This window comes from Papilio polytes, unplaced genomic scaffold, assembly GCF_000836215.1.
Source record: "Papilio polytes unplaced genomic scaffold, Ppol_1.0 DF824381.1, whole genome shotgun sequence".
Taxonomy (NCBI): Eukaryota; Metazoa; Arthropoda; class Insecta; order Lepidoptera; family Papilionidae; genus Papilio; species Papilio polytes.
Window position 1 is genome coordinate 368,437 of NW_013524823.1, and position 12,615 is coordinate 381,051.

General features: G+C 32.0%; 1 protein-coding gene across 1 annotated transcript in view; it reads left to right on the forward strand.

Moving 5' to 3' along the window:
* LOC106111926 (glutamate receptor 1-like) overlaps positions 1-11,561 on the forward strand; it is a 93,847-nt gene extending 82,286 nt beyond the window's left edge. Inside the window, exons 5-18 of the mRNA XM_013294134.1 lie at positions 632-885; positions 1,470-1,601; positions 2,360-2,560; positions 5,641-5,748; positions 6,161-6,374; positions 6,595-6,689; positions 7,625-7,789; positions 8,031-8,165; positions 8,270-8,358; positions 8,513-8,663; positions 9,252-9,472; positions 9,624-9,726; positions 9,946-10,212; positions 10,592-11,561. Of these exons, the coding sequence (XP_013149588.1) occupies positions 632-885; positions 1,470-1,601; positions 2,360-2,560; positions 5,641-5,748; positions 6,161-6,374; positions 6,595-6,689; positions 7,625-7,789; positions 8,031-8,165; positions 8,270-8,358; positions 8,513-8,663; positions 9,252-9,472; positions 9,624-9,726; positions 9,946-10,212; positions 10,592-10,660 (2,204 nt within the window). The 3' untranslated portion in view covers positions 10,661-11,561. The remainder of the gene's footprint in view (positions 1-631; positions 886-1,469; positions 1,602-2,359; positions 2,561-5,640; positions 5,749-6,160; positions 6,375-6,594; positions 6,690-7,624; positions 7,790-8,030; positions 8,166-8,269; positions 8,359-8,512; positions 8,664-9,251; positions 9,473-9,623; positions 9,727-9,945; positions 10,213-10,591) is intronic.
* Positions 11,562-12,615: the final 1,054 nt, after the last annotated feature.

Here is a 12,615-nt window from a genome sequence, read left to right on the forward strand (position 1 = left end):
AACTGTATTTTAAACTGAATACCTGTTATCCAAGCTGTATTCAGCTAAGGACTCAATAGGGAAGTTTTCATGTGTTGGTCTGAAACAGATAAGCTTTAAATTCTTAGGAGTACTTACTATATTCTTTACACGTATCTTCAAGAGAGACAACGAGATTAAAATAAAAATAAATTCGTTAGGCAGAAACTAATTTCCTAACATAACCGAAAGGAAACATTATTTTGTTTTCCGAACAACTTTGTTAACCTATCAACATTCTTTATCTACGTAAACTAAATACTTAAATTCGAGTTATTTATGTAAGCATATTGAGTTATATAATCTATAAATATAATAAAGTTGGAGTGTCTATTTGTAATATCAAAAGAAAAATTCCAGATTTCGGGAAGATGATGTATTTGCATTACTGAAATCGAATCAAAAAAAATTTTTGTGTCTGTCTGTCTGTTCACAAGCCGAGTTTGTTCCGGGTAATCTTCGAAACAGCTAGGCCGATTTCGACCGGACTTTAACTGAAGGCTAGCTAACATAGACAGGCATATTATAGGCTACTTTTTATCTTGATATTGCGTGGACGACTTCGCGGGAAACAGCTAGTTACAAATAAATCTCACCAATCATTTTTTTTCAGGTCTGCTTCGTCTCCAACAGCTGTACCAAAGCCTGCATCCCTCTAATGCAACATTCCGCATTACGAATGTAAAACGCATCTCCAATGCTACAGATGTTATAGAATTTCTTGGCGCACTGGAGAAGCTCGACCGTTGGACCAACAAATACGTTGTGCTCGACTCCTCTACACAAATAGCGAAAGAAGCACTGATTTTGCACGTACGTAGCGTGCAACTTGGCCGTAGGAACTACCATTACTTTTTAAGTGGCCTGGTGAGTATCCAAATTCCATTTAAGCTATCGAATGCGGTGGAAAGTCTAGTTTACTATTTAAATTAGCATCGTAAAATATTTATAGTCTCGTCCATGCCAATTACAGATATATCTCTATAAGAATTAAGATATAAATTTTCACAATCGAATCAGGTTACTCGACTCAAATCGTTTTTTATAGTTTTCTTGAATTTAAATTGAGTTGGACCAAAGTAGATACGTTTCCGTTCTTTTTATTAAACTTGGTATAAAAAAAAATATTGGTGGTTTTTTAAACAATTACTATTAATATATATTACAATTATATGATGTTTAAATAATTTATAAGTAACAATACTCACAAAATAATTAGTTTAATGTATACTTGACTTACAAATAATTCGGTAATAATTAAACAGTTTCCATTTTTGAATACGTTATTATAACTAAATGCACAGAATTTATCGTAAATTGCTCAACATGCAAAATACAATACAAACAATCATTTACGAGGCAGTGTTTAATCAAATTGGTTTAAAGGTTTTTTCGAAATGCCATACAATTAATTTTATTTAGTAATAATACTAATTACATGTTTTAAACAGGTTATGGATGATCGTTGGGAGAAAAAAATCACTGAATTCGGTGCCATAAATATTACAGGATTCCGTATCGTTGATTTTACTCGAAGATTTGTACGAAATTTTTCTGAAATGTGGAAAAGGGAAACTATCTCGGTAAGATATTTTACATTATATTAGATAAAGATTAATGACAATTACTAGGTTTGCAATACAAATAAGAAAATATGGTGATATTCCCATTAATATAGGCGATTGTTTCATTAACAATGTTGTCTAATATTTGTTGTATTCCATTCGGATATTGATAATATTATTTAAATATGCTTACGATATTTTTTATTTATTTTATGCTTACGATAAAGCTAAGACCATATTTGTAGAAGCTCGTTTAACCACTTGAAATAGATAAAAAAGGGTAATATTCAACGCTAAGAAAAAGTAGGTTTGTAGATCATTACAAATTTACGTGATAGTAATATAAACCGACGGTAAAAGCATAATTCCTAGAAGGAGCACGTACTACAATGATTATGAATTTGTAATTATGCATTCAGTCGGCGAACTGATTATATTGTCTTCTTTAAAAACAAACGTTTGGTTGTAATATTGCATCAAATGTTTTGTTTCTTGTTGAATATAAATTAGTAGAACAATGAAATATTTCTTGTTTGAATTTGACGATAAATAGAAATATTTTAAAGATATCCTAACGCCTTTCTTTAAATTATGTGCATATTTTATATAAACATTTTTTTTATTAACGGTATAAAATTTTAGACAACACAATACTATTGATTCGCTAACCAAAGAAGCAGTTCTAATACGCTATATTTTTAAAGACTATATCCGAAAGCATTAATATTTAGTTTGTTTTAATTATTCGGTTTCGATATATGTGTAAATTTGTACAGGCGCAAGCTGCTTTGATGTACGACGGAGTCCAAGTGCTTATTGATGCTATCTTTCGTTTGCTGCGAAAGAAACCAGATATTTTAAGAGGACTGACACGACGAAGTGCACGCAGTAGTTCCAACAAAACTCTGGACTGTTTCCCCAAGATTGGAACCGGGACTTACGAGATAGGAGACAAGATTTCAAGATTGATAAAAAAGGTAAGTTATAAGAGACATAGCTTGCGTATTTTAAGTATTGATCAAGGAAAACATAATGTCACAATTTGTTAAAGTTACGGTTGCCGTACACGGCTGAGTGAAAAGGCCATGATAGACTTCTTGTAGCTATCCGTGTACGGCAGACTATAAACTGTGGATTAAAAATAAATTCCTCGATCTCTACTCTTCAGGTTGATTAAATGCGAAAGACTATCTCAGTATATTGAACGCTAACGAACTCTTTGTTGTAATTTAAAATCCCTGTAGCACATGCGAGCGATTGTTGAACATTCAAATAAATATGCGGGCGATTGAACGTTATTCTCAGTATGCAACGTGCAAAGAGAGTGCTGACACTGATTGTGACGAAACATCGACCGTATTATAGAGGTCCATTTTGGAAGAGATACTACTTTCTAATATGCCATAGCTGACGAACATTTCAGGAAGCAAATTTTGATTGTGAAATTGTAAAAGCACATTTACGTCACAACATTAATAAGGGACACCAAAGATATTCTCGGCCATATTATACTGGCAGCCATCTTGGATATATTATTAAAGTAATGTATTCTACTATTCAAACCCTTTTCTATATTAACCACGTTAGAATATTTATATCAAATAATCTCATCGAACATTATGTTGCAAATAAATCAAACCAAAATTTATCTAAGACAGTGCAGTGGTCACTTGCCTGCAGGAGCTATGCGCTCGTTTATCCACTAAGAATTGCGATCTTGCAGAATTCGCCAGTAAACTTACATTAAAATACTGCCGGCAACAAAAGCCTTTCGATTTATATCGTGAATATTTATAGATCTTAGAATATAGACAACTGTGAACCATCGGCTAATGAAAAAAGTTTTAACGAGTAAAACAGGTTCCATACTTTACTATACGATTCCGTAAAGTCAAATTCTTCTTCTGAAGCCTAAATTGACCTTTGATTACTTAAAGCATTGGTCTTCTTATGCTCTTCTCCAGCCTTTAAAATAACTTATATAAACCTACTTTAATGAACAATAATTAATTAAGTAGATTATTTGAATACAAAAATAGTTCTGCTTAATTAAAATTCCCTTCGTGTTTCATCGATACAGAAAGAGTTTAAATAAGATTACGTCTGTTCATAAAATAAAAATAGCGCCTGTTGTGAATATTGTAAGGCGACGTCGGCAAAGCCAAAAAGCCGAGCAGAATAATGTCTGTCTTGTATATGAGAAGTGTCCTCTCCCTTTGAGTAAGCAAGCAAACGTTGTAAAGGGATGGTTCAAGTTTCAACGTTTAGTACCAACGTGACTAAGAAAGGTGATAGTTTTATCAAAACAAAATAAACTTTTAGAGTGTTATTTATCCCAGGAATAAGGTGTCAACAAATAACGCGAAAAACACAGAATTTTACTATATTTCATATGCTAAGTTTATTAGCTGTACTTGTGAATACTTTTTTATGTTTTATTATAAATGATAAAATGCAAATGGCTTATAAATTAGAGATTCTTTACACTTCTCTGCCATTGCAATTGAAGAAACTACATACACGGTCGGTTACGGTCTTTTAAACATACATAAACATAGTAATAAATATTATGGATAACACTTTAATAGTACTTTTCAAATATATTATTATATTTTACAAGTGTTACTATGACAGCGCGAGAGCTACATTGATTACGGTACCGTAGCATATGTAGCCGACACATGCTACGCGGCCGTAATCGTAGCTCACTTGCTACGTAATCACTGCGCCGCGTAGCCAGTAACACGGATTCACATCTTATCACCAGAAAACCACAGCCGTGGCAAATATTTTTTTATTGTTTAAAATAATATATTACGTACATATATAAAAAGCTTTGCCCCATAAAATCATACATTTACAAAGAAACTGTAATCACGTTAATTGGTTAAGGATACTGCTCCATCGTAACATACAATAACCGTGTTGTATAAAACGCCGCGCCGGCGGCCATACTAACAGATAATGAACAACCTCCAGTTTGTGCTAACGTACGATTTTAAATTAATTAATTCCATTGTGCGACATTGTTGGCTGAATTAAAAAAAAGTACATTCTCGTCCGACTTCTACTCTCCTATTTCATTTTCAAAAACTAATTTTAAAATCATAACGAGAATCAAAATTATTTGTTTATGCAAAATATCAAAAAGATATTGACTACCTTTTAAGAGTTGTGTATTTGACAGTAAATATATACTCAGAAACGGATTAAGTACATAACATAGTGACCAACATTAAAGGCCGACAATGCATCTGCGGTTCCCTTATCATTACGGATGTCGGATCAAATAACACTAGGCTGCTCGTTTGCCCCCTTCTTCATTAAAAAATAATAACATAAATTTTAATTAAAAAATATATATGAGCCATTGCAAAACATTTACACGTTAAAATCAATGTTATTAGATTTCTGTTAAAATCAATTTGCAGTCGGCAGTCAGTATAAGTTAGCGGATTCAAATTAAACGAAATTGTAGAGTACACAGGTGCTGAATATGAGACGTTCCTTTATATTGAGCGGGCGGCCGCGTCGTGGCAGAACCTCTGGCGATTAATGAGGTTTCGCTACCTGACGCCTAATTAGTATGAGCCATGTACCTACTAATTGCCAGTTTCGCGGAAAGCTGCAAATCCTTTTTATAACACACAACTGAATGTAACTGTTTACTCTTTGTGTTCAGTTCATTTATCACAATTTGCGCTTTATCAACTAACTCTCCAATTAATACGTATTTACAAGTTGATCTTTACCTGAGGTTGTATTGAAATGTATGTTTAAAATGTTATTTTTTCATAAGCACCTTATTTAATTTTTTTTATGGTTTATTGATGTATTATTCCTGAATATAAAATGAGTTCCTTATATAACTAAATCTTGATTTTATTATTATAAAATAATTATTTTGTTTCAAGTTTTCATTGTATTAAATGTTTACATACTTTCACTATTTATATTCTGTATTTGTTTATTATTCTGTATATTTATTGTATGGAAAAAGTAATTAAAGAAGAGACGATATAACGTCCATATATTATTATAATATTGTTTGCTTCAGACGGACTTAGAAGGCTTGACCGGCCCTCTCAGGTTTGACGAGAAAGGCACTCGATGCAATTTTAGCCTACAGGTAGTGGAAATGACGGTTAATAGGGACTTGGTGAAGGTATGAAATAAATTTAACATATATTCGATGTACAAAAGCTTTATATTTTACCGTACAAGTTTTCACCACAATAGAATTTTCAGAATTTTACCTATACACCGACGAATAGAAAACTTTTTATAACTATTCCAGTTTCTCATTTTAAAGTTTTACAACACTAACTTTAACAATAAACAAGTCTACCGGTGTTTCGACAAACCGTATGTAAAGAAGGTTACTGGCTTTATCTTAATAAAAATACCGCACGGTTTAACAATACAAAAGAAAAAAGATTATGACGTTGTTGAGTACCAACGTAGACGATTTGAGACACAGTATTGTACATTTTAAAAATCAATTCTTTGTTAACTGCTTTCACAATTTCGATTAGTAAATCGTTTGTAACAAATTTTAATTCATAATTACTTAACAGATCGGCACGTGGTACGACCACAAAGGCTTGATCACCAGAATCAAAAGACCAAAATACGCTGTCGGTAAATACAATCGTAACAAGACATACATTGTGTCTACAATTGAAGAACCTCCCTATGTGATTCGTGACCAAGAACCAGCTGTAACTTACCCATTTAGAGGCTTCTGTGTAGATCTAGCATTCTTGATCTTTCAAAAAATGGAAATTAACTGTAAGTTACTTTGAAATAATAACAACAAAATTATAATACTATATTAATTTGCTGTGAAATATTTTAATAGGGTAAAATATATTGAAATAAATGTAAAATTCAGAGTAAATGTTACATTTTCCTCATTACAATGCAAGGAATACATTTTTCAACTGGAAGGTTCACATCTAGTTGACTTTTTATCTGTTATAAATGTATTAAGAAAAATTATGTTTCATAGATGAACTGCGTACAGTTAAAGATGGTAAATACGGCAAAGAGAATACAAGACGGGCCGGTGGTTGGGACGGAATGGTCGGAGAACTTATAAGAAAGGTACGTGCCCACTCGTATATATCTAATTTCGTTGAGTGTTTTCAATGGAGCACAACACGCTCTATACATATCCTAACCTAATTCTTTTGTAAGTGAAAGTTCGGAAAAGATAGACTTTTGGGATACAAAAAAAAACATAATTTTATTCACTTGTACTTACAAAAACTATTGAATACTTCGCACGATTAAGTTTTTTAGCTACATCTTAAATCATATAGATTGAAAATAATCCAATAATGTGATTGATATGTGTTGCGGTTACCTAATAACCACATAACCCATTTAATAATGTTAGCGAATAAAAATTGCAGACACATTTTATCCGGTTTGAATTCTATTTTAACAAGAATTGTTACAAAACATCATTATGTTACTTCTCACTAATAATTTAAATGAGAAAGTTTATATGGATGGTTGGATGGATGGATGGATGTTTGTTAGAGTCTATAACCTAAAGAGCTAGACGGATTTAGATGAAATTTGGTACAGATGTAGGGGATAGTCTGGAAGAATACATAGGCTACTTACTATTTTTTAAATCCACGCGGACGAAGTTGCGAGCGAAAGCTATATTATAATGATGTCAAAACATTGTCGAATAATTTTTTTTTTATAGATATCATAAAAAGGCGTAAAAACATTTCGATTTAGTTAATACATGGTACGTACAAAATAATTCAGGGTGTTAAATATAGTAAATACCAAGTCATCCCGTACCCCACGTAAACGATTTCCCTTTTCGTAGTAGGTCAGAAGTCATAAATCTTGTGAGCCTTTATCGCAAATATCTACTTGTATTATATTTCGGACGATAAGATCATAAAAAATTATCACGTAGTTTTATTTTATTTCTTACTTCAACTTTATTACATTCAGTTAGAACGGCTATAGTATTTTCTTGAATAAAAAAAAATGTTTTAAAAAATTTTATACAGGAGGCAGATCTAGCGATTGCTCCACTAACGGTTACCCCTGAAAGAGAGGGGGTGGTTGACTTCAGTAAACCATTTCTATCATTCGATGCAAAACCAGAGAAACCTGATTTCGAGAACGCAAGCACAGTATTTACTTTTCTTCATCCGCTGTCGAAAGAGATATGGGTAAATATCAAAAATTTCATCAAATCAATGCTAAGAATATAACAGTAATAATTACTAACTTAATACATCTGATTAAATATACCTTTCGATAACAATAAAAAATATAACGTTATTGTTTGGTATAACAAAGACATGTTATTAATTTATTATTTAATTAAATTAAGTACCATCAATTAATTAATTAAATAGCTTGTGTAAAATTACAACATTATTGTATTATTAATGTTTGTTCTCTTTCCAGCTTTGCATATTATTCAGTATGTTCGCCGTAAGCATCGTACTGTTTTTTGTATCGAGATTCTCTCCATCCGAGTGGCGCCTCGTATCTGTTACAGAATCACAATCAAACGAACACAATGAAGTCGCTACGACCAAGGTATTTATTATAAAATCACATTTATATATTACATCGTATGATATGACTAATATAACTTTGGGTAATCCTTTTCCCACAACACATATTACATTTATTGATTCTAGACGACGGTTATAAACGAATTCAGTTTCTGGAATTCTATATGGTTCTCGATCGGATCCTTTATGCAACAAGGCAGTGATATTTCTCCGAGGTTAGTAAATGATTTTATATACTATTTTACAAACATACAGTTTTATTTACTGACTATTCGTTTGTTTGTCAAATAGAAGGGAATATGTGTACGATATTTTGTATTTTCGAATTCAATATCAGATAAAAGTTTTAGTGTAAAATATTATTTGCAGGTCTCTATCTGGGCGCATAGTTGGAGCGGTTTGGTGGTTTTTTACTTTGGTTGTGATATGTTCGTACACTGCTAATCTTGCGTCGTATTTAACATTGGCTCGTATATCTGATCCGACACAGCTATACATTAAAGTAACGTCTTGCCCTGAGGTAAATATTAGTAATGTATAATAATTAGTAGCCTTTTGTTGTGTGATTATTTTAAAACGTTACATCATTACGTTCGTAACTTACAATGTTTGTATTAAATTAAATAACAATACTAGATTTGTATGATTATGGTGTAACAATTTATACAATTAAATCTATACTATTATAATAAAGCGTAAATATACACTTTTTTGTTGCCTAAGATGTCAGCTATTACTGCATATTTCTGAATAATTCTTTTTTTAATTAAAAGCCCTACACTTGCGTCACGCTTTAGGCTATATATTTTAACGCCATTAAACTTAGGGGTTAAATATTTTGGATAAAAACCCTAATGTGGGAAAGAGACCATAAGTTGCTGCTGACATCAAGGACGTAAGGTTGTTATCATGTCATGTCATTTTGACATTTGTAATTGATAATTTGACAAATGTAATTAAATTAAATTAATAAACAATAAAACAAAATTTTCATAATTTCATGCGGATGAAGTCGCACGGGAACAGCTAGTAATAAATAAAAATATAGCGACGAATTAAGGCCCTCCTCTTTCCTTTCGGTTTAAAATACAATTTTGAAATATTTTAGGACCTTTTGTACGGACAACAACAACCTGAACTCATTGAACCACCAACAACAGAATCATCGGAAGTTGTCGATGAACATGGTTGGCTATTTTTCTTATTAGATCGTTCATCTTTGAGTTGGAAAAAAAACACTATAGAAAGACCGTGCGAGATGGTGGTTACCACAACCAAACCAGGACTGATAGACTTTGCCGTGGCTTTTCCAAAGGGATCCGAACTTAGGTTTGTATATAGTTTTGCTAATGAATACGCCTTGCGAATTACTAAGCGAAAATTATAATGCACTGCAATTGCGTTGTTATGCCAAGCGATTTAACTAATTCAATAAAGGCGTTATTTTTAACACCGAATGAAACAGTTAAGTACTTTTTAGGGATGGTGTCAATATCGTTTTACAAAAACTGAGAAAAGATGGCGATTTACAAATTCTGCTTCGTAAATGGTTCATTAAGACTGAATGTGAGGCGCATGAGCAGGTACGTTCATTAACGCTTAATAGATTTCTTAATAATTCAATCCTTAATAGCCATAAAAAATCTTAATTCATCCCTTAACATTACATGAATTAAAAATTCACTTCATCACATACTTACGAATTGTAACACTCTTTGAACGACCCTTTTCATTTTTCACTCAATATCGTTTATTTACAGTACACATAACAACAATTAATGATATTAATCTTCACATTTTAGAGTTTTAATGGACTTGAACTTACATTGGGACAAGTTGCCGGCTTATTTTACATTTTGATGGGTGGCTTGCTGCTGGCATTAGCTGTTGCACTATTTGAATTCTTCCAATACGGTCGGGTCCAAGCTGCGAAGGCTAACATACCACTGCGTGCAGCATTTAAAGCCAAATCGAGATTGCCAAACCTTCCCGAAATTAAAACCACCCAGCGACCTGCCCCGCAACGTGAACAAGAACGCATCGACTGGAATAGCGGACCGTACTCTGGTGTAAGCTGTTTTAATACTACATTACTTTATAAACTATCCAAAATTAGAATCAAATTAATTTATTATTTAACTTTCAGAATTTAAGGTCTATTGTACAAACAGTGCAGATTTAACTGCATACTTTATTTTTAAATTTAAACATAAATCAACTTAATTTTTATTTTTTATCTAATCGGGTAAAGTAACTTTAGTTCTTGGTTAGAACCTCATTTAATAAAAATATTTTTTGTACAAAAATTACGAAAACGTGAGATTTTCTACTATGAGGAGTTCTGGCAAGTTATCGGGGAAAACTAAAAAGATAACTTCGTGCTTGATTTCAGTACTATATTTTGATATACTTAGTTGGTGTTTATATTGGTTCTTTTGTCTTGTATAGTACTACACGCCGGCCAGCCACATTGCCCAGGAGGAGACCGCCCTGCGAGCCAGTTTTGCACAAGTCTGATGCTCAACCCGGGACGCGGGCACCGTCCGTCGTGCGTCCCACGCTCGCCAGTTGTCTGACTCCTTTGAACTCTACCAACTGTAAGTTCACTGGAGCGTACATCTCGGTTAGCGAACATCTATAACAAGCGCTAACAATCTTGAAGACAATTCCGTTTTAATGTTAGTGAAATATGCCATACGTGCCAAATATATATCGATGTACGGGCAATTTCATATCTACTCTTAACGGATAATTGTCGTAAGCGCTAAGGATACATTCCTTATGATATTCTATAGATAGTCATGGAATAATTAAATTATTTAATGTAGAATAATTGCGTATCATTGATTCGCCGATGCGATATTATCAATCTGTAACGGTTTAACTAATATTCACTATGTACGTAGTTGGGTTTCGTCGACCTACTTCAAATTGATGTTATTTGATAAGATATTAATCATTATAGAAGCTGCGAAATAGTTACTTCATGTTTGTTTTTCTTATAACGTTCGTAGGATCATTGTATATTTCTTACATCTTCGAAACCCTTTCATTAACTTTATAATATGTGACTAATAATGTTAGATTTCAGGCAGACTTTTAACTCATAATAATTACCACATTACCAAACATCTCTCGACAAATTTCTTTTGTATTATGCGAAATCTTAATATAGTAGATAAATATCAGGGTCGTGTATTATATAACGAGTTTAGTGAAAAAAAAAACTTTTTTCAATTAGACTAAATAAATAAAATTTCCGTAAATAAAAAAAATACACGGTAGGTAGCTTAAGACCTGGAAAAAATTGAAATCTGGATGACCCTAAATGATTACTATAACGTAGCGAATTTTTTTAGCTTTGTTTTGCTGTTCCTGAAATCTTACTGTTCAGATTCTATTCCAAATTTTAGTTGAAACACAGTGCATCAAAAAAAAATATTGAATAAATTATCAAACATTTTAAACCCGTATTCGTTTTGTTTTACTTATCTCGGTTTAATTCACATCTAGTATTCACGTACTGATATTGTTCTCACTTCCAATTGAAATAAATTTCGAGTACTCAGCCGACAACTGCAATATTTTAGTGTCGATGACAATTTTGTAAAAACGTTTTAGCTTCGATTGCACAGCAATCGTTTTGAATTATGCAGCAGGAATTATTTTAAGTTACAACAACCATTTGTTTATTGCTTTCAAACGCGTGCATTAACAAAAAGGATTAAAGCAGATTGGATGTCTAAAAATTTGTGTTATTGCCACCGTTTTATACTTTTTTAAACACGCCATAGCATTTAATGAAGTTTCTATATTTTGCAATATATCTTAATTCTACTAACGTTTCTAGAAACCTAAAAATAACCAAGTGTTCTTTCAAAATATGTACATTTTAAAAACACTGATAAAATTTGTGAGAATAACCAACTATAATCCTAAAACCTTTAGCATTACAGCTGTAAACAAGGAACTGCACACAAAATATTCAATTGAAAATAAACAGTATAATTTAAAAATTCGTATGAGCCTAATTGAAATAAGTTTTCCTAATAATATATTATTGTGGTATTGTTCTTTACTAAGACTATAATGCCAAAGGCAGTATGTAAGTGAATCATATCAATAAAATTAATAACTTAACTAAAGAAAACATAATTTACTTTCAATTCACGATTAGAATTAAACTATGTTTCTTTATCTTTTAAACTGCTTGTTAATTGATTGAGCTGCCGTCCTATAAAGCTTTCTATTGTAATAAATTAGAATAAAATATACATATTTCATTTGTTATTGTTATTTTGGTGTAACCGCGTTTACGTTTGACAGATTTTAATCACTTTAATTTTATTAATCAATTTTCTTCTAATTTTATCCATGACGTAATCTGGAGCTTTACGAGTATTGACCATTCAAAGTACTAAAGGTCTAAAATAGATAAAGTGCCAAAATTATATAAATAAATACGTGGGTGG